The 27,997-nt window shown below is 38.3% G+C and overlaps 1 protein-coding gene and 1 pseudogene across 1 annotated transcript in view; one reads left to right on the top strand and one right to left on the bottom strand.

Moving 5' to 3' along the window:
• Positions 1–27,997, top strand: part of LOC145775244 (valine--tRNA ligase-like) — an 85,414-nt gene that overhangs the window by 35,732 nt on the left and 21,685 nt on the right. The window contains exons 8-19 of the mRNA XM_082586497.1: positions 3,690–3,814; positions 4,428–4,497; positions 6,643–6,740; positions 7,101–7,302; positions 7,404–7,607; positions 7,688–7,831; positions 7,965–8,140; positions 9,222–9,471; positions 9,643–9,819; positions 11,289–11,519; positions 22,677–22,824; positions 22,915–23,042. Coding sequence (XP_082442623.1) covers positions 3,690–3,814; positions 4,428–4,497; positions 6,643–6,740; positions 7,101–7,302; positions 7,404–7,607; positions 7,688–7,831; positions 7,965–8,140; positions 9,222–9,471; positions 9,643–9,819; positions 11,289–11,519; positions 22,677–22,824; positions 22,915–23,042 — 1,953 coding nt within the window. The remainder of the gene's footprint in view (positions 1–3,689; positions 3,815–4,427; positions 4,498–6,642; positions 6,741–7,100; positions 7,303–7,403; positions 7,608–7,687; positions 7,832–7,964; positions 8,141–9,221; positions 9,472–9,642; positions 9,820–11,288; positions 11,520–22,676; positions 22,825–22,914; positions 23,043–27,997) is intronic.
• Positions 18,224–18,722, bottom strand: LOC145775246 (zinc finger BED domain-containing protein 5-like; annotated as a pseudogene).

Genomic DNA, 27,997 nt, shown 5'->3' with positions numbered 1-27,997 from the left:
TTTCGTTTGACCAACATCAAAACAAAAAAAAACAGAAAGCCTACTTACAGTCGAGGAAGAAATGCGGCTAACTTTGTCGAATGTATAATGTAATGAATTATGTAAAGGATATTTACATGAGAAACCAAGCACAAAATCTCACAATAACTTTGAAATAAGTCAATTTTGACCTTTCGACTTTACAATTCCAAAACAAAACTTTGATGCTAAACTTTTCATCAAACTTTCTTATGATTCAACTGATGATCCAGCAGGATGCGCAGTGTGACAAAACATTGAAACAAAGTAAACAATATCACACCAAATCAGAAAAATCAATTTATTAATAAAATGATGTGCCAATTACAAAATTTTTGCCGATGCCGATTCTTAAATATTTGCCGATACCGATTCCGATTTTTTGGTTAAATGATTAAAGCTGCTTTTAGTTGGCGCTTTACAAGTGGTTGCGATTTTGTTACAAGTTGCTGCCTTTGAAATGTCTAAAAGCGTTCACTTTGTCGCCTGCTCTAGACAGCGTGATTTTTTACGGTAGTTCTTCACTTCTTGCGCGCTACAAAGTGGTGATAGACACGCGTTTTATTTGTCGCGGAAATCAGTTAAAAGAGAAAAATTGCCATCGCTCACAGAGTGCAAAATCAACGTAGCTTAATGCAGTGTGCAAAATATTAGCTTGTGCGGTTTGCAGTATTTTTCTCGCAGAATTCAAGAAGGTACCAGAAACAAGAAGAAAAAGACTAGAGTGTAAAAGAAAATATACAAAAACCTATAAAAAAGTAACACACCAGCCTTGCATTCGAAGTGCATCAATAGGCGAAAAAAGAAAAACATCTTGTGAAGAAATTAGTATTGTTTTCATGCTGCCAGCGGCACTAAAATAATAACTATTACGTAATAATCCATTTCTCCTTTAACTTCTAACCGTTGTGTAATCATTCAACTTTTATATTTTATCTGGTCTGATTTTCTCCTTGAACGTTTTTCGTCATTTCAAACAAAGAAAGTATTTTGATCTGGTGCCTACTAAACAAGAGTTTACAAAATGGCGGACAATCGTCATAATTTAGACTGCCGCTCTCCGAATGCTCGTTGACGCTGATGCGGTTGTTCAAAGAAGCCGTTGTTTGATCGGTATTTCCACGCGCTCGCGCTACTTTTGAACTTAGAAAGATTTAAGAATCAGAAAGAATCGGCAATTTTTTCCGATGCCGATTGCGATGCCAATTCTCCAAAAATTGCCGATACCTGCCGATTCTGATTAATCGGCACATCCTTAAATTTAATATATAGAGCTTGCGCCACACAAGTGTTAGAGCTCGACCGATATCACTCTTTCAGGCCGATACCGATATTCATAAAATTTTTAGGCCGATACCGATATATTTCAAGGTCCGATATATATCAGCTACGAAAAATTTGTTACCAACAAAGTTATTAAGCAACAAACCAGTCCAATAAAGTTTATGCATTGGTTGCTGTAATAAAAAAATCATTCTTAACACTAATCACAAAAAAACACCAAACAAAAAAACAACCAAATACAATACTGTTTTGTGTTCAGTTCAATAATCAAAGTTCAACAGTTTCAAATTGTAGTTCAAAAAGCATAGTTTCTCAGCATTCATGCCTAGAAGAGAACATCTTTTGTCATCGCAAATCAGTCCAACACGACAGGAATTTCTGCTAGGATTCGCACAAAGACCGGTGTCACCGCCACTAGCCCGATAAACGGAAGCACAACCAGGCAGCACCAATGAAATAGGCAACTAGAAGAGCGCCCTTCCACGTGCACAAAATAAGACATTCAAAAGCATACTCACGTGCTGCGTGCAAAAGTGGATTGTGTGCAGCCGCGTGCACGTAATTAAAACGAGAGAGTTTAAATGCGCGTTTGAGCAACTTGTGTTTCTTCTAAAGGCATGTATGTTTATCGGCGAAAAATAGCTGATACAATATATCGGTTACTCCTGACATCGGCCGATAAATATCGGCTGACCGATATATCGGTCGAGCTCTAACAAGTGTGGCTTCTTCAGTATAGTTTTATTCAGATAGAATCTACCGTATATATTAATAAATTGATTTTTCTGATTTGGTGTGATATTGTTCATTTTATTTCAACTTTAACTTTGAATTTTAATCTGACAACGCATAGACTCAACAGACCCCAATCATAACAGCAGCCTCAAGCCAAAGAAAAGAACCTTATAAAACAGGGACGTCCAACCTTTTATTATAGTGGGCCGCATTGTCACTTGAAATAATTCAATGGGCCGCAGAACCAGGGATGCGCAGAACCTATTAAATTTCAAGAAAAATGGGTACGTAAAGAAACAATTAAAAACCATTAATTTCATCTTTGAAAATAGGAATAAATATAATAATAATAATAAAAATAACACACACATAGAAAGAAACAAAAATTTATTTCTACAATACAAAGTCAATGAGATTTTTGACATTGTTTTCCAGCTAAGAGGTTGTCAACATTTCCATTAAAGGACCTTGTCTTGATTCGTAGGATGTTTGCTAAGTGTTTGTCGGTCAGTCTCGGTCGGTCAGTTTCTTTCTGCAGTATTGATGTTTTTCATAGATGAAAATAACTGCTCGCAACAATATGTATGCTGCCCCACATGCATAATATTTTTTACACACTCATGTTTTGAATCATAATGACGTTTGATATTGTATTCCTTGTATACTGCAATTTTTTTGGCATATAAGACAAAGTATGTTATCAAATACTTCAGCTACAAAGTATTTGTCTGTACATTGAACATCCATGAAGCCATGAAGTTTGAAGTTTTAAACATTATTTTATTAATATTATATAAAAATAGTTATTTTGAGTCTTATAGTTATATATATATTTTTTTACCCATACTATACTATTACTGCGGCCCTAAAAGCTGACTGGTACATTTTAATTAGGCTTAGGTTCAAAGTTCAACTTACACTAGGCTATCCAAGTACTAAACGCGTGCTTTAATTCTTCGAGTCTTATAGGGTTATAGTTATATATAATCCTGTTGCTCCCATACTATTTACTGCGCCCCTAAAAGCTGACTGGTACGTTTTAATTAGGCTAAGATTCAAAGTTCAAAATACTACTTGGAGTGAAAATGCTAGTGGGCCGCACAAAAATCTCAGGGGTTTTGATCCTAAAATAACGTGACCAATCCATAGCTGTGCTCGGCCTTACAATGGAGGTGGTTGCAATAATTTTGGCCTCTGTCTTGTTGAAAAAACTGGCCATTCTATAGGCCGATTGTAATCACCTTCTAAGCAAACGTTCTGAACTGGTGGGTAAATGTCGTCATCGGAACAAATTCAAGTTCAAATACTTCAAAATAAAATAAATTTTATTTGATTTCTGCAGGTTACCTTATCTTGATTGCATTTTGCTTCTTAGTGGTGTCACAGGTGTTGCTATCAATCTGCTTGGTTTCCATTTAGACGTCTTAATTGAGGCTTTTGTTGTAACCGATGGAGTTAGTCCTTTGTAATTCTGACGTTTTTTTTGCAGATTAAATTAAGGTTATAATATTTAATATCTTTTCAGGTATTACCGATTTATTGCTTGCGCGTATTTTTCAGGACCTTCTGATGATCCCCCTTTTAGGGTGAAACAGGCTGTAGAAGTTTTAGAGAGCAGTAACTATATTTTACCAGCTAATTATGTGTTTCAGCGGGAAAATGTTTATGAAGAAAACACAAAAGGAACATTCATGATCTGTTTACCACCACCTAACGTCACAGGCTCCCTCCATCTCGGTCATGCTCTAACAAATACCATACAAGACATCTTATCCAGGTTGCTTCGTGATTAGAAAATCTTTCAGCACATACTTGAGAGTTCTTGCCATAGTTCAGAATGACAATTTCATTGTAATTGTGTGTAAATGTCTTGCTTTTGAGGTCTTAGCAAGCTTTGGAGTCGGAGGGATTTTGGCATGTCGGAGTCGTTAAAAACAAGGTCAATTTCGACTCTGGTTTGATAGAAAACAATGACCAATAAAATTTTTGTTTGCAATCTTTTTGTGCTTTACCAGAATATAGAAGCGTTTGTTCTTGTCAGTTTTATGAAATTAATTTTTAAAAATAAAAAAAAATTAAAATTTAAAAAAAGTTGACAACCCCGAAAAATTTATCAAGATTAAAGTGAGAGTCAGCCTTTTGAAAACCGAGAAGTCGTATATTTTTTGCCAGACCAAAACATTGTTAACAAACGCCAACTTAAGTCATTATAAAATATGACTGAGAATAGTCGTCATAGTATTTATTTATATTCAATACTTGTCAAATTATAATCGATCTTGCTATTTGCTTGCCCTGCTGATCACGTGGGCGCCACCAGACACTAATTTTTCATAAGTTTACAAGCTATTTTTATGTTTTTGCTTTGCTAACCAGTAATTTGTGATTAGGTGGCATAGGATGCGAGGAGAAACTGTGCTGTGGAATCCAGGCACGGACCACGCTGGCATCGCCACTCAGGTTAAGTTTTGTTTGATTGACATTGTCACTGTGGTTGGATTGAGCGACGTTGTAAAATGTCATGTAACCAAAGACAGACTGTTGAAGTTGGAGTTGATAGACAATGTTTTAAAAGGAATATTTTGCTTACAAGAATCAATGAGACAACCCGCTGGTTTGATTGTGGGATCCAGCTCGTATCTGAGCATTGGTTTTGTCTTTAGTCGGATTGGCTTTGGATGGTGATGTCGGTTGTGATTTTGAGGCCCAGTCTATGATGGAAAAGACGTGAGCAAAGTCACATTGTATGGAGGGTTGGAACATGGTTTTTTTAGCCTGTTCTAATCTTTTGTTTTTCCTCAGCCTGTGCATTTCTGTTTTCTTTGCAAAATTCCATCCCCAGTTTCCTTCCTCCAGATGGACTTCCTCCAGTGGAAAGTTGTTTCCACGATACCAAATCAATGTTAGCTTGGTTGAGGGAGACTTTTAGCTGATCTTTGTATCTCATTTTTGTTCGCAGCCGTAGGGTTTGTATAATGCTCGTTAAAGAAGTTGCAGGGCAGGAAGTGAAGAGAGCAATGTTTAGAATAATACTTATAACAGGCAAAGTACTGGCGAACTTTTTCTCAGAAATTGTGGTAATTCTACCCAGTTCCGAAAAAAAAAATGGTAGCGCAATTTTTGACAGCACTAAATGAAACATGACCAGCTAAAACTATTTCATTTGTTCTGTAGTATTTAATAATAATAATGCTTGTTTTTACAGTATATAGCGCTATATCAATCGCAGAATGCGTTGCTCCTTAGCGCTTTACAAAGTGCTCAGACAGTGTCAATGCAGCCGTATTGAGGCGCAACTATTTACATTATTACCCCAATCGATTCCATTGCTCAGCGCCAAGGAATTAGATTCATTACCATTTTTTAAAAATTAGGTATGACCCGAGAGGGTATCGAACCATGCTTACCGATTCAGAGGCGGACGCACTAACCACGAAGTCGCCGAGCAGGTTGACAATTAATGATAAAAATTTAGTATAATTTAAAGTTCTATTTGAATAATAATAATCAATTGCAAGTTAGTCCAGAATAGTTTACTGTGTATAACCGGAAGGGTCGGTTTCTTACATTGTTAAGGGCTAACTGTAACAGAAAACAGTTATTGAGAAACAATATGTTTTTGTTTATTTCCGTCTAACTCTAAAAGATAGCACTAAACTGACATGTAATCGCCATATCTGATCTGCGACCATATATGGCAATTACTATGCGATGCAAAATGTGGCAAAAGTCCTACTATTTATGACGTAACCATACGATCTCCGTGTTTGGCATGAAAGCCAACTTTCATCGTTGTAAGTTGTATGATTGATGAGCAGCAGGAAGTGTTTTAGAAACGATGGGAAGACCAAGGAACGATACAAATATGACCGAACACTCAGTGGACAGGAAACTACATTGAAGAATGAGGAGATAAAAGAAGTGACAGATGAATAAAGGAAGTCCATAAATATTAGGTGTAGAGTGGTTATCCTGTGTAGCTTGGAAGCAAAATATATGTGACTAAGACTACATGCACAGTTGTACACTGGCGGATTGACGTTTTGCTTCACTGCAAGCCGACCAATTGGCTCCCCGAAATTCTCAGTGACCTGAAACACCAAAAGCATTACCACAAAATAAACAGAATGTGGTGAAGTATTTACGGTAGCAAGAAGAAAAATGAAATGTAAATTTGGCTGAGCAAATTCAAATCAAACGAAGGAGCTTTAAGACATATTATGACTTAAAGCTTCTGGTTAATTTGAATTACTCTGTTCAGCCAAATTTACATTTTGTTTTCTTCTTTCTACCATAAATACAAATAGCCTACCCACATTCAGTTTATTTTATTCTCACAACAGTTGCTGAAGAGAGTCTGACGAAAACCTGCAGCTTCGAGCTATGGGCGACCTTCACTTGCTATTTATAAGTTTTGTACCTCAAATCGCGGTGAGATAGTGCAGCGGGTAAGGCGCTCGCTTTCCAAAATTTTATACTGTGATACTTTCAATAAATTCATCACTTGCAAAGGATATTGAACACTGCATAAAAGCAGCCCATTGTGCTTCTAAACGACTTAGCCATTGTTAAGATTTTCAGTGTGTTACTTGAACAATTCTGCAGGTGGTTGTGGAAAAGAAACTGTGGAGAGAGAAAAATATTTCACGCCATGATCTGGGTCGTGAGGCTTTTGTTGATGAAGTGTGGAAGTGGAAGAATGAGTGAGTCGATGTTGTCATCGTTGCTATGTCATTGTTGACAGAGCAAATCTATGCTTCGATTCTTTTCTCGAAACTAAATAACTTTTACAAGTTTTTGTCATCAATAACAAGGTATCCTGTTTTGTGCAGAAAGGAGCGTTCTTGACTGAACACAAGCCTTAGTACTCACTAGAAGGAAGAACGCTCCTTTCTACACAATCTTCTCCCTTTACGCTTGCTGGCTTGATTGTTTTCTTTGTACAAAGGAAAGGATTCCATTGACTGGTAGAGGCGATAGTCGGTGGTATGTTACTGATGGGCCCAGCCCCAGCCTCATGGGAGAAACAGTAATGTGTTTTTCTAACGAAGTAATTAATACAGGAAAGGCAACACCATTTATCACCAGTTGAAGAGGCTTGGGTCTTCACTGGACTGGGATCGGTCATACTTTACGATGAACAACAACCTAAGCAATGCTGTGAAACATTCTTTCATCAAGCTTCATGACAGAGGCATCATTTTCAGAAGCAATCGTCTTATCAACTGGTCTTGCGCACTTCGTTCTGCGATATCAGACATTGAGGTATGTGTTGTGCAGAGCTAGCAATTTGATTATCTTTTATTTGTCGTGAACCTCCCATGATCCCCATGGTACACGAACCTGACTTTTTACTTTGTCTTCAGGTGAACAAACAGGAACTGAGCGGGAGGACTCTGTTGACCGTCCCCGGATACAGCGAAAAGATTGAGTTTGGAGTCCTGATCTCATTTGCTTATCCTGTTATTGATGGGGATCCGGGGGAGGAGCTTGTTGTGGCGACAACCAGGATTGAAACGATGCTTGGAGACACTGCAGTTGCAGTTCACCCACAAGACGATCGCTATAAAGTGCAGTAACGATTTGTTAAGATGTGTTGTATTTCAGCGTTGTTGGTTGTATTTTTTATTCTATCTCTCTTTGAACGCAGCACCTCCATGGGAAGTATGTTCAGCATCCTCTTTGTGATCGCCGCATCCAAATAATTTGCGATGAGATGGTGGAACGAGATTTTGGAACAGGAGCTGTCAAAATTACTCCAGCTCATGATCCCAATGATTATGATTGTGGAAAGGTTATACTTCTACATAGCAATTATGATCTTGTTCTTTCATGTGGTGCTGTCACGTTTCTTGTGCTTTTTTGTCATGATCACGGCTTGTTGTTGCATCGACGGTGTCTCATCATATTTCAACTTTGTTTTTCAGCGACACAATCTCGAATTTATCACCATTTTTACCGACAGTGGTTTTGTGACGAACACTGGAACATCATTTGACGGAATGAAACGATTTACGGCTCGCACTGCTGTTCTGGATGCCCTGAAGGCTAAAAATCTCTACAGAGAAACTAAGGACAATCCGATGGTTGTGCCGATTTGCAGGTTATATTTGAAGCAGTTAAACAAATTGAGTTTCATTTGTACTGTACGATGTGTACTGATTTGTACTGTACTTATACTGTACGCCGCTTGCATTGGCAAGCCAACTTGTTTCTACTGTGACTTTGCTCTTGGAAATCCATTGATAAAGTTATTGGTCGAAGTGTCAAAGCATGTTTGCATTGGATCCGTTGCTTGGCATCCAATGTGCCTGCTAGTAAACATTTTGTTTAATTTGACTGAAAGGGCAGGTTTCCACCTTCAAGCATGTCATCAAGCACAGCTCGGTGTCGTACATGCAAAAGACAGTTAGTCTGATTCATAGCAATCTGTATACACACTACAAAGTACACAGGCCTTGCCAACTTGCAAACCTATAATGAATGGAGGCTGGTGCAATTTTGACTTTGAACTTTAGGCCAAATGTACTTTATATTTCTTTAATATGATAATAGTTTTGAAAATAGAAAATGATAAAATGTGATCACTGAATCTCAAATAATTGCAAAACTCTTAGTTTCATGTTAAAAGCATGATAAATTCTTTCCTCGTTACCAGGCTTGCCAGATGCTCTTCCGATTTCCAACAGAAGTGTCAAAATTTTTATTCCAATATTTCTATGGTAAAATAGCACAACAGTAGCCCAAAATCACATGAAATATTCACTAATAGACTATCAATCTATGCTAGCAATTTTGACTGCTGTCGAGCTTTGCAGATAGGCCTCCAGTCAGATCTGAATTTCGCACATTGGCATGGCCTGTGGCCATGGTCTGATCATTTGGATATCACAAAACTCGAACATTAGTAGCTTCAATCGTTGGTTTTCCAAGACCACTACAGGATGAGACATTCCGCAGATGGATCTTTCCGTCCTTCACTCATGCTCTTCAAAGCATGCACATTACACATTCAATGTTTTGTCACTCTGCAAAGAAACTCGACAAGTTCCTTTTTTTATCGCTTATTTGTTAAATGTATAAAATTGTTTGAACATGTGACTTTCTGTCGAATGGGCCACTCAATTCTCTTTACGTTTACTGAGATGCTAGGTTGGTGATAATTTGTTCTATTTGAAACGCAGTCGATCGAAGGATATAGTGGAGCCACTTATCAAGGTCCAGTGGTTCATGGATTGTAAGGAGGCCGCACGAAAGTCCGTTCTGGCTGTCCAGGAGGGAGAGCTCAAGATCACCCCAGATACGCACCGCAAGACTTGGTACCATTGGCTTAATAACATCCGGGACTGGTGCATCTCGCGGCAGTTGTGGTGGGGCCATCGGATACCTGCTTACTTTGTCTCAATCGATGACCCCACAGTTCCCAAGGGCCAAGTACGTCACTATGTTTCTCCTGATGCCAATGAGTGACGTAGACGCATGCTGACGATTTGTGTGAATAGTTGGTCCTGAATGGATTGGTGGTTTCTTCGGTTCAAATGTCAGTACGATTATGCATCATGGGTAAGTGGCATGCTGTAATTTTATTATGTCATCCTGTCACAGGAAGGCGATGGAGAGTACTGGATATCTGCAATGAGTGAAGAAGAGGCGAAGGAAAAAGCTGCATTCAAGTTTAAAGTTTCGGCCTCTAAAATATCACTTCGGCAAGATGGCGACGTGCTGGACACGTGGTATTCGTCTGGTCTGCTTCCTTTCTCAATATTTGGTTGGCCTGATCAGGTAGTGCGCGATAAGTTACTTGTGCGACAACCAGAGGTGGGCAAAAAGTAGCGCCTCTCCGGCTACCGCTACTTTGGAAAAAAAGTAGCGCCGCTACTGAAGACGTTACTTCAACTAAAAAGTAGCGCCGCTACCGCTACTTTCACCAAAAAAGTAGCGGCGCTACAAAAGTAGCGCGTTATTGCCCACCTCTGGCGACAACCAGCTTGAATGACAGTGTTGTCATCTTTTCAAAGTTTTAAGCTTATTTGTGTTTGAGAGATTTGCTTCTTAATACTTCCAATGTTAATGAATTAACGAGAAAATTAACTTGAAATTAAAAATATGCAATATTAGATCTATGAAGCAAAATGGAGAGAGGCCTGTAAGCTCCCGGCGGCCATCGCGGTCATGGCCTCCGAAAGCACCGTAGGCCATGTTTGGTTGCCGGCTTCCACAAGCCAACATGTCAAGTTGGTATTTGAACCTTTTTTCTTCACTCGCAATAGCAACCTTTTTATACCAACACAAACAAGGATGAGTCTCTCCTGTGCCGACGAGAAAAGTTTCGCTGAAAGGCTGAGCGTCGACCTGGAAAGCAGTGCATTTAGAATACAACTATATCAAATATAATTATTATTTTCTAAAACCTCTACAGCCTGTCTAAAAGGGGGATCATCAGAAGGTCCTTATTCAAATAGAATTTGCATTATATACAACAACAGAATTTATAAACAACAACAAAGCATAACAACAGGATTGCCATAGCACAGCGTGCGCTCAACTGTAGGCGAAGCAATTCTTCAATTTTGATCATCTTCGTTATGTTGCATGGTTGTTTCTAGTCTTTTCGATTTCCGGTTTTAAAAGAGAATCCGTGGCTTTCCACTTCCCAGCTGAGTGAAATTCCTATAAATTTTTTTATAAATTTTGGGTTCTATTTGAATAAGGACCTTCTGATGATCCCCCTTTTCAGGTGAAACAGGCTGTCAAGAGTTTAGAAAGTAGTTATAACTATATTTGATGTAATTTGCTCTGCTTGGCTTTTTTTGCTTGGCATTGAGCACTTTTTGTAGTATTAATAGTATTTATTGTTTAAATACAACTTTAAACATTTTTCACGGCCTTGTTTGCGTTGTTCATACCTGAGTGAACACAAAAGTGCGATAATAAGCAATCTTGATGCTTATTTGGAATACACTTTAACCTTCTGGTCCGAAAGCGCTATTTTCTGTTATGAGGGATTTTTTATTTTGGCTGCTGGAACGAAACTCTGGACGGTCAATCGGTCATGCTTGGCCGCCTGAAAAATAAGAGAGTAGAGGCCTGTGTATGCATTGGATGTCACTAAATACAGTACATTGATGTGTATTGTGTATGTGTTGTTTCAAGAATAAATGAGACGTAATTGGATTGTTTTGAAATAACTGTATCTTCTTTCCGCGGTAGGGCAACACTTAATGCGTTCGTCATTTCTATGTTTCCTACAGACTGACGACTTGGCGACTTTCTTTCCTGGCACGCTCCTTGAGACCGGACATGACATCATCTTTTTCTGGGTGGCCCGGATGGTAATGTTTAGCATTATGTTGACTGGGAAACTACCTTTCAAGGAAGTGTACTTGCACGCGATGGTGCGTGACGCCCACGGGCGGAAGATGAGCAAATCTCTTGGCAATGTCATCGACCCTGTTGACGTCATCGACGGGATCACTTTGGAGGTGAGTTTCCATGGTGATAAACAGTTTGATTGTTACGTTTTCTTATGCTGGTACTGACGTTGTATTAAAGTCACGACCCTGTGTGCTCCCTTTTGTGCACTATCGCGACACGATTGATTTATTTCATAAAAGCTGTTTTCCTGTGGCGATAGATACAAAATTTACTTGCGTGTTTTGCTCTTATGCCAACATTTCAAAGCACTCCGCTGTAACTGCTAAGTTTGGAGCTAATATCTTAAAACAGGATTGCCATAGCACAGCATGCACTCAACTGTGAACGAAGCAATTCTTCAATTTTGATCATGTGCGTTTTAAATGTTGCATGGTTGTTTCTAGTCTTTTCGATTTCCAGTTTTAATAGAGAATCCGGGGCTTCTCTCTCCCCAGCTGAGTGGAATTGCTATAATTTGTAGCACAGCACATGGACTTAGAACGGTCTTTAAAATTTGCAGCACAAATACCAATCCAGTTGTAACTGAACCAATTAAACCAAAAATTCACTAAACTAAATGTCACTTAAATCTTTTTCAACATGCTTGTGTAGTGTCCTGGTAAGCTAACCGGCTCGAAGGAAGACCTCACAAAAGCAAGTTAATGCGAAAGTAAAACTGCGATGTTTCGTGCATATGCTTTTAAATCTGATTGTTTGACATGCTGATCATTCATGCACCTGACCTTCTTGTACGATAGAATCCTTAAACGCTAGATTTTCTTTGATATTCGCTAATTCCAGTAACGTTTAAAACGTTGTCTTTGCATTCGAGAAATATCAAATTTCAAACCGTTTATCTAAAACTAAAAGGAATTGACAGACTTGGCAAGTTGTAATATCTGAAAGTTGTACCTCGGCGGTGATCGTATTTAAATTGGACATGGGAAAACTTTGGCTTTGCTCATTTATTAGTTAAAACAAATGTAACTTGACATTAATTTATTCTAAACTAACCTAATCGCTACTTAAAATTGAATACGTGGATTCAAGAAGGAGCCAATTCCTACAAAGCTGTTTTTGAGAGAAATGCGTTTTAATGATTATGTCATTCGCTAGTTGCATGTAATTCAATTCCATAAATTTTTCAACATTTTCCCTAAAACTCGTTGTATCAGCACTTCAACCCCAGCTGTCCACTTGCTTTTATCATCTTTGCATTCACATCTGATGCACCGGCCGCTTTATGTTGTTTCTTTTTACCATTGGTTTCGCATTTCTTTTTGAATAACCATTTGCACAGGCCCCTGTTGTAGATTACAACTGACCATTCGTATTTTGCCTCGTGCCCAATCATTTCTATTGCTTCTCCTTGCGGTACTATGACGTAGGTAATTGCTCGTTTAAACAATCAAATACCTGCTGCGACATTTCACTTGTGTTCTAGCAGCGTAGCTTCATACAGCAGATTGTTTAGTAGTGAAGACATTTCAGTTGCATGTAATCTTTAGTTTGTAAGCTGTAGTGTACAATCTCTTTATTTAAGTTAATACCTACTACCTTATTATGTTGATGTTAACCGCTATGTTTATGTTCAGCTATATCGTGTGTTTTGTTTATTAAACCTTAATTTGAGGATTTGTGATGAATGAGTATGGATTCATAACAATTTAATAAACAGACACAGAATGGATCTTAAAGACTTCAGACCAAAACTGTTTACTGCCGATCCTCACAGTAGCGAAGCCAGGAAGCTTTGGTCGCACTGGTATAGGATAGGTCATTTACCTATTATATTCAGAAGTACGAAGGTATTTCGGATGCAGATAAACTCGGTCTTCTTGTCAATCATCTTGATAGTGCAGCTTATGAGGTCATTTCAGAAGTTGGCATGTTTGAAGCTGCAATTACTCAACTTCAAAGTGCATATGACAAAGCTCCTCATCGAATTTATGCGCGTTATTTGCTTAAATCTTGCAAGCAAGAGGTCAACCAGACACTTGATGAATATTATCAAAAGCTCAAGCGCTTGAGTGCTGACTGCAATTTCGAAGCTGTGTCGGCCGTTCAGCACAGAGAGGAATCTATTCTTGATGCCTTTATCGGCGGATTGACATCACAAGAAATTAAGCAACGTTTATTGGAAGAAACAAACCTTGTTCTACAAGCTGCTTTCGAGAAAGCTCGGTCGTTGGAAGATGCTAAAAAAAAACGCTGGACGAATAGTTGCAGAACCCTCGACACTGCATTCGCATCAAATTGCTGTTATATCCGAACCTAAAGATAACCTTGAAAGAAAGCAAGATACTGTTGCAGCTACCGTTTCAGTAAGATGTCCATATTGTGGAAATAAACGGCATTCTCGACAATTTTGCCCAGCTAAGGAAGTTGAGTGCTATCGTTGTGCTAAGAAAGGACATTTCTCCAAAATGTGTCGATCACCTAAACTTTCTATGAATAAAAGTCCTTGTTCTTCAACCTGTTAGATGCACATAACCCCTCAAAAGACTTCAAAATCTATTGATACGAAAGTCATCATTCCTGTCACGATTAACGGTATTTCTGCCAATGCTTTAATGGACACGGGATCGTCGTTATCGCACATAAGTAAGTCGTTTAGTCAACAATTGCAACTAAACCTTAAAGAGACTGATCAGCGGATTGGTTTAGCAGTAAAAGGATGCAGCTCTAAAGGTGTAGGCATATGTAAAGTTGACGTGAACCTTGGTGGTCAACTATACCAAAAAGTGGATGTAATGGTGCTGGAAAATTTGCTAACTGATGTCACACTCGGTCAAGACTTTATGGAACAGCATAAAAGAGTCAGCATTTACTTCGGAGGTTCGAAGCCCACGTTACATCTCGGATTGTTGCAATCTGTAAAGACGTCAACTCCTGTCAACCTATTCCAGCATCTAACGGAGGATTGCCATCCAGTTGCAACCAAAGAACGGCATTATTCAATGCAAGATAAAGAGTTCATAGGATCAGAAGTAAAACGACTGTTGAAGGAAGGACTTATCGAGCCAAGTAACTCTCCATGGCGTGCGCAGCCTGCTTGTGGTTACCCAAGATAACCATAAAAGGCGAATGGTCATTGACTATAGCCAGACTATAAATAAATTCACTAGAATTGATGCGTATCCGCTGCCACGGATGCAGGACGTGGTGCAAAATGTTGCAAAGTTTAATGTGTATTCGACTATCGATATGACAAGTGCATACCATCAAGTAGAACTACCCAAATGCGACAGGATATTTACTGCGTTTCAAGCTGACGGTTCACTGTGGCAGTGGAAAAGAATACCATTTGGGCTGACAAATGCAGTGCCATGTTTCCAGCGAATTGTGGACGATATTATCAAGTCTAATGACTGCAAAGGTACGTTCGCTTATCTTGATGATATTACAATCGGTGGTAAAACGCAGCAAGAACATGATGAAAATTTGTCGAAGTTTTTGCAAGTAGCTAAAGAGTGTAATTTGACATTTAATGAGTCGAAATGTGAATATTCGACTGACTGCATACAGTTGTTGGGTTATCAATTTTCTAAAGGGTGTTTAAAATCAGATCCTGACCGAGTGAAAACTCTTTTAGAGCTCCCTTCTCCAACAAATAACAAAGAGCAGCAGTGTGTTATCGGACTTTTCGCATATTATGCCAAATGGGTGTCTCATTATTCTGACAAAATTAAACCGTTAATAGAAAACAGCGACTTTCCTTTAAATGGTGATACTTTAAAAGCGTTTGAAGAGCTTAAGTCAGAATTGGCCACTGTGACACTTGGAGTAATCTATGAAGAAGCCATGTTTGTAGTCGAAACTGATGCTTCAGATGTTGCCTAATCAGCAACCTTAAATCAACGAGATAGACCGGTTGCATTTTTTTCCCGATCGTTGACAAAAACCGAAAAGCATCACTCTTCGATAGAAAAAGAGGCCGCTGCTATTGTTGAAGCAATACGGAAATGGAGCCATTTGCTGGCCGCGCGGCGTTTCAAACTTGTAACTGATCAGCGATCAATCGCGTTTATGTATGATTGCAAAAGTCATAGTAAGTTGAAAAACAGTAAAATTTTGAGATGGCGTGTTGAACTTTCACAGTATCAATATGACATAGTTTATCGACCAGGAAAACTTAACGTGGCACCCGATACCTTATCAAGAGCGTATTGTGCAAGTTTGTCTAGCAATTATTTGTACGAGATTCTTGCGAGTCTTTGCCACCCTGGGGTAACAAGAATGCACCATTGTATCAAAACAAAGAATCTACCTTATTCGCTCGGTGAGATACGTAAAATGATCTCAGATTGTAATGTTTGTGCTGAAATTAAACCTCGTTTCCACAAGCCGATTCAAACTCCGCTTATAAAAGCTACTCAAGCTATGGAACGCCTAAATATTGATTTCAAAGGCGCATTGCCTTCAGCCACAAGAAACAAATATATATTGACTGTAATCGACGAGTACTCGAGGTTTCCATTTGCGTTTCCTTGTGCAAATATGAATGCCTGAACTGTTATTTCATGTTTATCGCAATTGTTTTCTTTGTTTGGCCTTTGCTCATATATTCATTCTGACAGAGGGCCTGCATTTATGTCAAACGAATTTATATCATTTGCGCACAGCAAAGGAATAGTTCTCAGCAAAACTTCAATATATAACCCTCGATGTAATGGTCAATGTGAAAAATATAATAATATTATTTGGACCGCAGTGCAACTTGCATTAAGAACGCGCAATTTGCCCGTTTCAAAATGGGAAAGTGTTTTGCCTGACGTATTACATTCCGTACGTTCACTGCTCTGTACTGCGATCAATGTATCACCCCACGAGCGCTTTATGAAGTTTAGTCGGCGTTCCAGGCTGGGATCATCAAGTCCCACATAGCTCAGTACTCCTGGTCCTGTTCTATTGAAGCGCCACGTTCGCACGAGCAAATATGAACCTGCTGTAGATGAAGTAGAATTAATTCATGCTACTCCAACGTATGCTTTTGTGAGATTACCGAATGGTCGCCAGACTACTGTATCAGTGCGTGATGTTGCTCCTGTGGGAGAAAGAAATGCTTTCGAAAATAGTGCTACTGATTCTGACACTTCTGTTTTCATTAATGATCAATCGTACAATGATGAAACCGTTGCAAGCGATTCACCCGTTGATAAAATGCATCACAGCAACGTGAGAGGTGCTGAACCAAACACCGAAGTTGATCGTCATTCTGAAGTCAATGAAGAGCCTAACACAAGAGAAGAATCAATGCTGAGGCGTTCTTCCCGCATAAGGCGTCCTCCTGATCGTTTGATGTATGAATGATACAAATACCCGTTTGAACTCGATTTCTTGGCAGGGGAGAATGTATGTTGTAGATTACAACTGACCATTCGTATTTTGCCTCGTGCCCAATCATTTCTGTTGCTTCTCCTTGCGGTACTATGACGTAGGTAATTGCTCGTTTAAACAATCAAATACCTGCTGCGACATTTCACTTGTGTTCTAGCAGCGTAGCTTCATACAGCAGATTGTTTAGTAGTGAAGACATTTCAGTTGCATGTAATCTTTAGTTTGTAAGCTGTAGTGTACAATCTCTTTATTTAAGTTAATACCTGCTACCTTATTATGTTGATGTTAACCGCTATGTTTATGTTCAGCTATATCGTGTGTTTTGTTTATTAAACCTTAATTTGAGGATTTGTGATGAATGAGTATGGATTCATAACAGCCCCTTCACTAACTTTGATATTATCAGGGCTGTGAGGTTGGTGGGATTTTGGCGTGTCCGGAATCGGAGTCATTTAAAAAATACCAACTCTGACTCCGGCTTGATACAAAACGATAAACAATAAAAAGTTTTAAAAATTTCAAAACAAAACTTTGTTATTAAACTTTTCATCAAATCTTAAATTAATTATAAAAATAAATAAAATTTTCGTTAGTATTTTTATTTTTTAATATATTCTTTTTTTTGTTTGCCGTATTGTGCTCTAAACCTTTACCAGAAAATAGGAGTGTTTGTTCTTGTCAGTTTTTGTGAAAGCCGCCGTATCAATTTCGATCACAGCTTAAGTAAAATTTAAATATAAAAAAATTAAAACAAAAAAAACGATCGGGCAACTCTTACAAATCTGGCAACACTGAAGTCGGAGTGGGCCATTTATAAATCGAGGAGTCGGAGTAGTAGTCTACGACGTAGATGTTTTCGCCCGATTACACAATCCTGGATATTAACCCATACATTTTCCTCATTCATAACGTTTTCCATGTAATCTTCCCATGCTTCTCTACTTTCCTGACTAATGCAACTTTTTATCTCCGTTTCTCCATTATTTTCATCTGTTCTATAACAGATGTTATACATGTCTATAAGCTTGGACAAATTGTGTTGTTGTTTTTTCGAATTTTTTCTCGACTGTCCGATTGCGTGCTCTGAAGTGGTGAAAACGTCTGCGCGACGTTCGAAAGGACGCGGGTTCGACACCGCTCCAGGGCACGCGCCTGTGTCTCGGCAAAGACACTTAATTAGTTAATGGCATACCAAATATAATGGGAGCAACATACTCGGACTAATATGTCACTTCGCTGCTACTCGTTGTCTGTTCTATCGCAGTGTACTCTGTATATTGTCGTAATGCAGTGTTTCTCAAAAATTTTCCAATCGCGTACCGCTCATTTGTTTTTTAATACACTGCGTAGTGCGTACCACCTGGCTGGTATTTATTAGTTACTGTATTACTATACCATACAATAACACCAATGAATAGCAAGAAAATACAATTTAATGCGATTGATGCAACTGTTTCCTCTGCACAAGCATGTCTATCCGGGTTACAACCTTACTCTCAGCACATTGGAAATCATGTCCAAGCGCAGTTAGACGATTTCGGCTCTTGGACTTAATAGCCATCAAGGCCGAGAACCCTTGCTCAATGCTCACACTCCCATGTAGAAGGGAGAACGAGTAACTGAGGAACAGCATTTCGGGCCAATGTTGGGTAAGTGGAACCCACGATTAGCCAGAAATCTATAGGAGAGCATTCTTTCTGCTTTGCTTTTGCTGTCTCGTCAACTTGAATATCAATTATCTCTTCTTGTTCTCCCGTTCCTACGGTTAGAAGAGCTGGTACGATGCAGAATGGATTGACAGTGTAGGTGCAACTTACTAAATCTGGGAAATAATGCATTAATTCCGTTTTGAGCAGCTTAAGGTGATCACCAATTTCTTGAGATAATTTATGACTGGGGTCCACTGGAAGAGTGGTAAGGAGTTTGAACATTCCGTACTGTTTGCTCTCCACGTTTTTAGTCCAAATATCTAGTTTACAAATGAATGCTTCCAGCTTTGTAATAAAAACATTGATATTGTTGTTCGATCCTTGGAACAAAAGATTCACAAAGTTAAGAGCCTGGAAAATATCCGACAAGTAGGCCAGCCGTGAGATAAACTCAACGTTCTCCAAATCATTTTTAAAGTCGTGGTTTTTCTCTTTGAAAAATGTCAGTAATTCATACCTAAGTTCAAAGACCCTCATTGTCACATTTCCACGGGAAAGCCAGCGGACCTCTGTGTGGAAAAGGAGACACTTATGATCAGAACCGAGACACTTATGATTTGCTTTATTGTGCATTTGTGACGCAATAGTATCAACGTGAAATTATTGCACAGTTGAAGTAATTGTGACATTATGTATTTGCAGTGGTTTTGGCTACTGCAAAGTGCGGCAAATTGTATAAAGTAGACTAAATACAACAACAAAAACGTCGAACTCTTTGCGTACCACTTAAAAAGCTCTCGCGTACCACTAGTGGTACGCGTACCACAGTTTGAGAACCACTGTCGTAATGGGTGCAAAATAAAACATTATTATTATGTTTGTCATAGCTTTCTGCATTTTTTTCGTACTCTTGTATCTCTTTCCGTTTGGCCTAAAAGGCCTATTTGAGCGGAATTTATAAATGCAATTAGTTGCTTGTAGGAGTGCACTAAGTGCCAGTGATCCTGAAGCAACACCCACGTCATACTTGTAAAGTGTGCACATCAGGGTGCGGCTGATGCCCCGACCTGAAGCAAAACACCCCAACTTTTTTTTATAGGTGACACTTGGTACAAAAACAATATTTATGAAGTTTAAGACCAATCTATAAATGTTTAGGGGGTCCAGATTTGAATTAAAAATTGAGAAATTTGGTACTTAATTTCCATAATCGGGTAGTTTTACAGTGCTACATAGTACATAGTCCTTCATTTATCATGCTAAATTCTGTTTTTAAGTTCATCTTGGCTCCACAGTTGCAATGTTTCACACAGTAGGCTATTATGTTCCATATAAATACTATTTTTTAACAAGTAAGGTTTTGCAAGCAGATAGCCAAACACTATTTTGAGAAGTAATGTGACAACCTATTGCAAAATATGCTTGATGTAATTGCTGGAGAATGCAAGTATTAAGCAGTAGAACAACATAGTCTGTGTGTTAGCCTAACCAGTACAATACACAACTTTTATTAAATGTGAGTGACTGAAATCTTCCTGGTCACTACTTGTCAGCTTTACCTTGAGAATCGCTAAAAGTGAAAACATGCCTATGTGATGTCATAATACCTTCAAAATGATTTACCACTGTTTAGCTCAGTCAAATACCACCAGTTTCTGTCTAGTAAGTGCAGATCATTTCTAAGGCATTGTTCCCAGGTTCAGAATAAGGTTAAATGTAAGGAGTCGTTACAGAGCACTTCTATATCAAGACAAAGCTCCTAACCATTTTAATTGTGACAACTTGGGAATGGTGAATTACCTTAGACATTTAGTATGCTATGTGGTGAAATATTCATAGAATCGTATTTATCAATTGCAGAATGCAGAATCCAGAATCAATACGTGTAGTTTGTATTCAGTTGGTAGGCTATTTAATCGAAAAAAAGTTTGCTAGGCTATGTTTTCTCATGCACAACAATGACCCTCGTTATGTTCTACTCGCTACGGTTACCACAAAAGCAGATCAAGGTATCAAACGTAGCAAGTTACCATTACCAACCCACAAGCAAGTGATTTTCAAATTAATTCAAACAATTTTATCAGGAAGGCAGGTAATTACAATACAGTTGAGAAAGTTTTTACGTTTTACTTGTGAGCTAACATTTCTACAGTTGCAAAGCAAAAAATGTCAGAAAATATAATTTTTTTTACAAGCAAAAATTTCAAATGAAGATTAAGAGAGACAAAGGCAAACCACTAAAAAATATACAGGAATTTCAGAAAAAGCTTAGCGAAACCTTTCCTTTCTGGCCACGCAATGTAATGAAAAAAAAAATAGCAATGAAGAAGACATGCTATTCCTTATCAGTATACAAGGCAACTGGGAAGCAAGTATGGCTGGAAAAGATAAAGTGTTAGAAGCAAAAGTTAAAAAGATCACTACCAGGCGACAACAGCAAGATAGGCGAGTAGCAAAGGAGGAGACCCGAGTTAATGGCATAAATAATGCTATTGATTTAGAAGCTGAGGATGACGAGGACAATGAGCCATGCACATCTTCAATGATTTGTGAGATAGAGGAAAAACGCTCTAATGAAAGAAGATCAAAAACAGGAACAACCATGTTCATTCCTCATGACATAATGAAATCTCCAGGATAGTCTCTGCAGCAATCAAAAACAGCATTACACAACTGCCTTATCTCTTACTCTCCATTCTATGGTTCAAGCCTGTTCTGGAGATGCTTTGAAGCTAAATCTCCGTCCATCTCAGTCACACAGATACAGACTTGAAACAGCGCAACATATTTCAGAAAAAATTCTCTCCGCGTGGTCACCACCTGCTGTTGGTGCTTTACATTGGGATGGAAAACTTCTGGAGACTTTAACCAGCAAGTAAAAGCAAGATGAAAGGCTCCGAGTTTTGATATCTTGTTGGGTGGCATTAAATTGTTGGGTGTTCCAATTATTCCAACCCATTCAACAGAAACAGCTGGAGCACTTGTGTCCAAAGTTATTATGCAGTTGCTTGAAGATTGGCATTGCAAAGATTTTGTTACATCTCTTGTTTTTGACACAACATGCTGTAATGCAGGACATTAAAACTGGTGCTTGAATACAACTTCAAGAAGATATAGGTCGCCCCTTACTTTAGGCTGTGTGTAGGCACCATGTGGGGGAAGTAATTCTTTTTAAGGGGAAAACCTGTGGTGAAATGATATGCAATTATGTATCATAGAAAGAGTACTGAAACACAAATGTTAGAATGTCACTTCGTAATATCTAAATTTTAACTCAAAAACAACAAAGGAGTGCTTATATTAAATTTATTATGGTTAAAGCCTACACAGCGCTGTGGTAAATGGCATTAAAAGTATAAAACACTGATTTTCCAGTGTCAGTTATGGTTTGTTCTGAACAGGGTATTCATTCAAAGAATTTGCAATCTGAAGACACCATTTTTGAAATTTTTTGCAAAGTATGATTCACAGATTTTGCCTAAACTTAGAAAGATTGCCATAATTCTGCAAAATTTCCAGAAATTCCATTGCACTAAGTATGCAAAATTACCCCTAAATTGACACACTAGTTCTAAGTGAAACCTAAGCTGCTGTTCACAGCATAAAAACTATAATACAGTATGCAATAATTTACAAAAATTAGCTGGTATCACATGAACAATGAACATATAAAAATCACTCAAAAACATGAATCACCCAATTTAATGTCAAAATTGAAATTTGGGAAAATCGATAATCCTATAAAAGTTTGATTGCAATCTGGACCCCTTAGACCTTATTCAATTTTGCTGAAACTTCATATTTAAGCTTTGTAGACCAAGCCTCACTTCCAAAAAAAAGTTAGGGTTGCTACAATCCAGTTTTAAATTTTACGGGGCATCAGCCGCACCCTAGTGCACATGGCTGTCTGCCTGATGTGTGCTTCTGCTAAGTTTGGTGAAAATTTGTTGCTCAAACGCAGGTAAGCGTTATTTCAAATTGACAATGTCAAAAAATATAATTTGTATCGTTTCGAAATTGAATTCGAGGTCTTCCCTGGTGCCTGTTGGCATGTTGGTGAATCTGAAAAAACTGGTGTTACAAATCTGGAACTGGGCTGTATGATTTTTTCTCAGTTGCATATCCAATCTATGATTTAGTATATGCTTGGGTATATACAGTATGTCCGGTTGAATAACATTGAACTATGTGATCGACATGGGCGCACTCTCCTTATATCAGTGATGATGATTGTAGGAACTCCACCAGACTTTGATGAGTGGAAACTTGGACTCTCGGGAGGTTGAGAGAGCAAAAGCCGGCCAGAAACAAGATTACCCCAACGGAATTCCTGAATGCGGAACCGACGCTTTGCGCTTTGCTCTATGTGCTTACACCTGTCAAGGTAAATTTATGTTTCTTCATTTTCCTAATAATAATGCAATAGTAAAAGTCTTGTTTGTTTTCTTGAAGTTGCAAGCATTGTGTATTGCAGGACGTGATATCAACTTGGATGTTTTGAGAATTCTTGGATACCGATTCTTTTGCAACAAATTATGGAATGCTTTTAAGTTTTCAACTAGTGGTCTTGGCCAACAGTTCAAGCCACAGATATCTTGTCAGGTGAGTTTTGTTGCCAATATCTTTTTTAATACTCACCCATTGCATTGTGACAGGCTTGTATATTAGTTGATGTGCTAAGATGTGATTTTGAGCTACTTTTGTGCTATTATTACTATACGAATAATGGACTAGATTTTGGTACTTGTGTTGGAAATCCGAAGAGCGTCTGGCAACACTGTTAACAGGAAAAAGTCTGTCATGTTTTTAACTTGAACTAGGATTTTTGCAATGATCTGAGATTCAGTGATCACACTTTGACAATTTAGAGTCTCACCATTTCAAAGAGATATAAAATATATTTGGCCTAAAATTCAAAATCATGGTTACACCGGCCCCCAGACATTATTATTAGTCCAGTCGCTGAACTGAAAAAAATGGTCAAACCCGGAAAAAATAATACCAAGCTGAAACTTTGTCAGGAGGTTCGATTGGTGATGTGGAGCCACCAAAAAAAAAGCCCCATGATTCCCCCTTGGGAATAGCGAGTTTTGGCCATTTTTCCATAATGGCCGCAGCCCCCATAAGCCAAAAATTCGAAATCGTCTAAAATTGATGTTTTATACCTCATTCGAAAGATAATTTCATACTGAATCACTTTTACAAAAGAACTATGGTCAAAAAATACACACATTTGAAGTTATTAGCCATTAAATGCGGACTATAAGGCAGAATCCACCATTAGGCAGGTTGATGCTTTCCGCACTAGATATAAAGTCAAGTGAACAGCACATAGATATGGGTGACTCCAGACGCAAGCGCGACTATGATGATTATGTAATGTTTAGAGATTGGCTTGAACAACGCAATCCATTTACTTTTGCTGATGAGCATCTACATTCCTTGACATCCGGCTGGGTTTCTATATCTGGAGAAGATTTGGTTAATTGTGAGAGATCAGAGGAGATAGGAGCAATCATTCAAAAAACATTGGATGGTCAAAATTTAGCAACTGCAACTATTCAACACAAAACCTGCATTAAACCACTTGAGGTAGCCTACTTGGAATTTTTGTAAAGATAGACAAGGAACACGTAAATGTCATTCCAATCATTCATTTTACAAGACTGGCCGCCATTGTAGAACGTGAAGACGATGTTGAGAAGTAGCCTACTTTTCATTCGAAATGATACCATATCCTCCTTCACTGTTGAAGGATGGACTTATGAGGAAAGCTGCTTTGAGAACAGCACTAATGAATGATACAGAAGCTGTTGGTAATTGGACCAGATTGTATGTTGTTGATGGAGGTGCCCTACTTCACAGAGTCAGATGGTTGAAAGACTCAACATTCGCTGAATTGGCTCAACTCTATGTATCTTATGTTAGAAGACACTATGGTTCTGCTCATGTTATCTTTGATGGATATAAATACGCTTCTACTGTACAAAGTCATATGAACATATTTGACAAACTGCTAGTAAAAAGTGTCCAAATGTTGAAGTGGCGTCTATCAATTCTGTACCAGCTACACAAGATTGTTTTCTTTCGAATGAACACAACAAAGCTCTATTTATTGATTTGATTTCTGAGAGTTTGAAGAAAGATGGACAGCAAGTAACTACGGTAACTGTGATGGTGATGCTGACACTGAAATTGTGGAAACAGCAATCAATCTTTCTGCAAGCAGACGAAATCCTATTGTTGTTGTAGCAATGTAGCCGACGACACAGACATCATTGTTATGTTACTTTATTATTGGAAGGGAGATTTTGAAGATGTTGTATTTTTCCAAGAAAGGGCTCAGAAGGGATGGAGCATGAAAACTGTACCACCACCACTGGAGACAATCAGAGAGCATCCTCTGTTTATTCATGCATGGTCCGGCTGTGATACTGTTTCGGCTCCATTTGGAAAAGGAAAAGTAAGCTTTCTCAAGCTTGTGAAAAAATCTGATGAACTGAAAGATTTATCCATAAAAATGAGCGATGTTTGGGAAGACCGAGCTCAAATTGCAATGTTAGCAGAACCAACCTTTGTAGCAATGTATGGTGGAAAGAAATTTGAAACCTTAACGAAACTCAGGTTAGTTTTAATAGTATTGGCTCAGTCAGTTATTGTATAGTGTATAGGCCTACATATGTATTTCTCACTGAAGATCACTTTATATTACCCTAGTAGCCTACAGAAAGTTAAAGAACCACATAACAAATCAGCATTTTAGCACGAATCTCAAAGACATTGCATTTGTGAATAAGGGTGCAACATTTTAAGTAATTAACGCAGAAGCGAGGCAGTTTAAGATAATTTCATTGATCTTTTAAACATCCCTGCAATAAGTTATTTCATGTACCTTCCATTACTAATTTTACTTTGGACATAGTGATAGAAAGTATATGGAGATGGCAACCCAGGGTGTGTTGGAACCAGAAAAATGCCACCAACAAGCAGAGCAGCTTATTACCATGCTCTTCGTGCACATCATCAAGTAACCATATGGAAATTTTCAAAGGAAGAGAAGTGGGGCTGGAAATTTCAAGACAACAATTATTCTCCAATAATGACGGACAATAAAGTTGCTCCAGAGTGTGTCCTGCAGGTTATAAGATGCAAATGCCAATCAACGAAGAATCAGTGTGGTACACAGAGATGTTCATGTAAGAAGCATGGCCTCAGTTGTATAGCAGCATGCAGTGGTTGTCATGGTGAAGGATGTGAAAATAAAGAGGTAAACAGTTCTTCAGTTCAATGTTTTCTAATTTCTTGGACAATCAAGCTTTTAGTCAATTAAGATGAAAATAAGTGTATAACGCCATAATTCATACAACAGAAGCAAGTCATGTGACCATCATTTTAGTTGTATGGAGTGACTTCAACTATTTATAGGTTATGTCAGGTGACATGCAGTCAGATCAGATATTTCATAAAGATCAATGTTATTAATTTTAGATGCTCGAAGTTTACGAATCAAGTGATGAAGATAACGACGATGATGATGGACAGAATATCTTTGATTTATTCTAATATAAAATATGGAACATTTTTCATATTTTTTTACATAATTTCTACAATTTTGCTATTTACCGGTCAACATTTTTTCAGTGTGGTGTATTTTAATGTCAAAAATATGTTTGTTAATGTTGGTTTGGGAGTAATTCAGGATAAAATATTCCAAAAATTATAGATTCAGCAATTTCTACACCTACAATTGGTTTAAATTTTCCACTTTTATGGAGACTTTTTGTTTATATATTAAGTTTTCCTAAATCAGTTTGAGGAGTAACTTCGGATGGGAAATTGTACACTTTTTCGTAAGCTCTGGTTTAACCATGGAGTAATTCATTGCTTGTTACTCCTCACAAAAATCCACCAGGCTAAAGCCTAATGGTGGATTCTGCCTTATAGTCCGCATTTAATGGCTAATAACTTCAAATGTGTGTATTTTTTGACCATAGTTCTTTTGTGAAAGTGATTCAGTATGAAATTATCTTTCGAATGAGGTCTAAAACATCAATTTTAGACGATTTCGAATTTTTGGCTTATGGGGGCTGCGGCCATTATATGGAAAAATGGCCAAATCTCACTATTCCCAAGGGAGAATCATGGGGCTTTTTTTTTGGTGACTACACATCACCAATCGAACCTCCTGACAAAGTTTCAGCTTGGTATTATTTTTTTCCGGGTCAAATCATTCAGCGACTGGACTATATACGTTCGCATGTTGGCAAGGTGTGTCTATATGGGCCGCTATGGTTTGAACTAGTCATCTTGAATAACTTTATTACTCTTTCATAACTCCGCCCCGATAGCTCAGTTGGTTAGCGCGTGACTTCTGTAACGAAGAAGCTTCAAGATCAAGCCGCGCTGGTTCGACTCTCGGGGTGTGCGCTTGAGCAACGCACGTTAAGGACTGCTCTCCATTAAGCAGCATCTAATGGATGGAATAATTTCCCGGCAACAAGACTTCAACAATCGGAAACTTCACTCTGTCAGTCTCGGTGACTGGGCCTGCGTCAGTGATTCAAAGCCTCTACAAGTATGCGAAACTGCCAGGATTAAGCTCTGCAAGAAGCTTTCCCAGTCCGAGGATAAAGATTCAATCAACTCCACGTCTCCACATAAGTTTTTAACATCGCATGTTTCTCTCAATAGCGACGCGTAGGAGATGCTATCAGCATCCGTGTACGCTGAATATTGTTAACAGTCATCATCCAAATGTATGTAATTGGAAGTAGACATTTTGTTTAAATTTGTTACAATGTGTCCTAGCTTAACAAAAAAATGTTAAAAGCTTAAAATTAGATCTGAAATTAAAGAGAGAAAAAAAACATAAAATGTCTTGTTTTGATCATAAAATCGTCAAAAAGTTGCATTTTTTTAGTTCGACCCCTGATAAACTTCTTAGATTAGGGTTCCTAAAACATTGCGACCATAATGTGGAATTATATGCATTGTAAAGTTGCAATCTCCTGTGAAACTCACTGTTAAGTTAAGTTTGGCCGATCCACAACAGTAAAACTGAAGTAGCCTACGTATCTCTTTCGTTGCAATTTGCTTTTGAACTATTTGAGTTACAACGTTTGCCCACATAAAATTGACAAGTGTCCTGCGTCGCAGGATTCTGACCTGGAAAGCAGAGTAACTTGGAGCGAAAGACAAAACAAATTGTGTCTCAACTGATGTCTTTTCATTGGAGGTCAAATCATACAAAATGATGTTTTTTCTGTTGTTGTTATAAGTCCTTTGGTAACCAAAGGACTTATAACAACAACAGAAAAAACATCATTTTGTTATAGGCGCCGGGTTTTGAAAATTGCCGGGGGGGCAAACTTTCTAGTCGACTGATTGCTTACATTCATAATGCTGATGTTTGTTTGTCAGCATTGATGTTTGTTTACGTCTATCTGCCATTGCATATCACCAAGCTTTATAATGTAGGCTCAGGCCTCGAAAAGTCACAGCATGTGATGTCCGCGGGAAGTACCATCTAGATCGGTCATATTTGTCCGCCGAGAAAT

Source organism: Aplidium turbinatum, chromosome 8 (assembly GCF_918807975.1).
Source record: "Aplidium turbinatum chromosome 8, kaAplTurb1.1, whole genome shotgun sequence".
NCBI lineage: Eukaryota > Metazoa > Chordata > Ascidiacea > Aplousobranchia > Polyclinidae > Aplidium > Aplidium turbinatum.
Note: the sequence above shows the minus strand (reverse complement) of the source record. Positions and strands in the feature narration are given on the sequence as shown.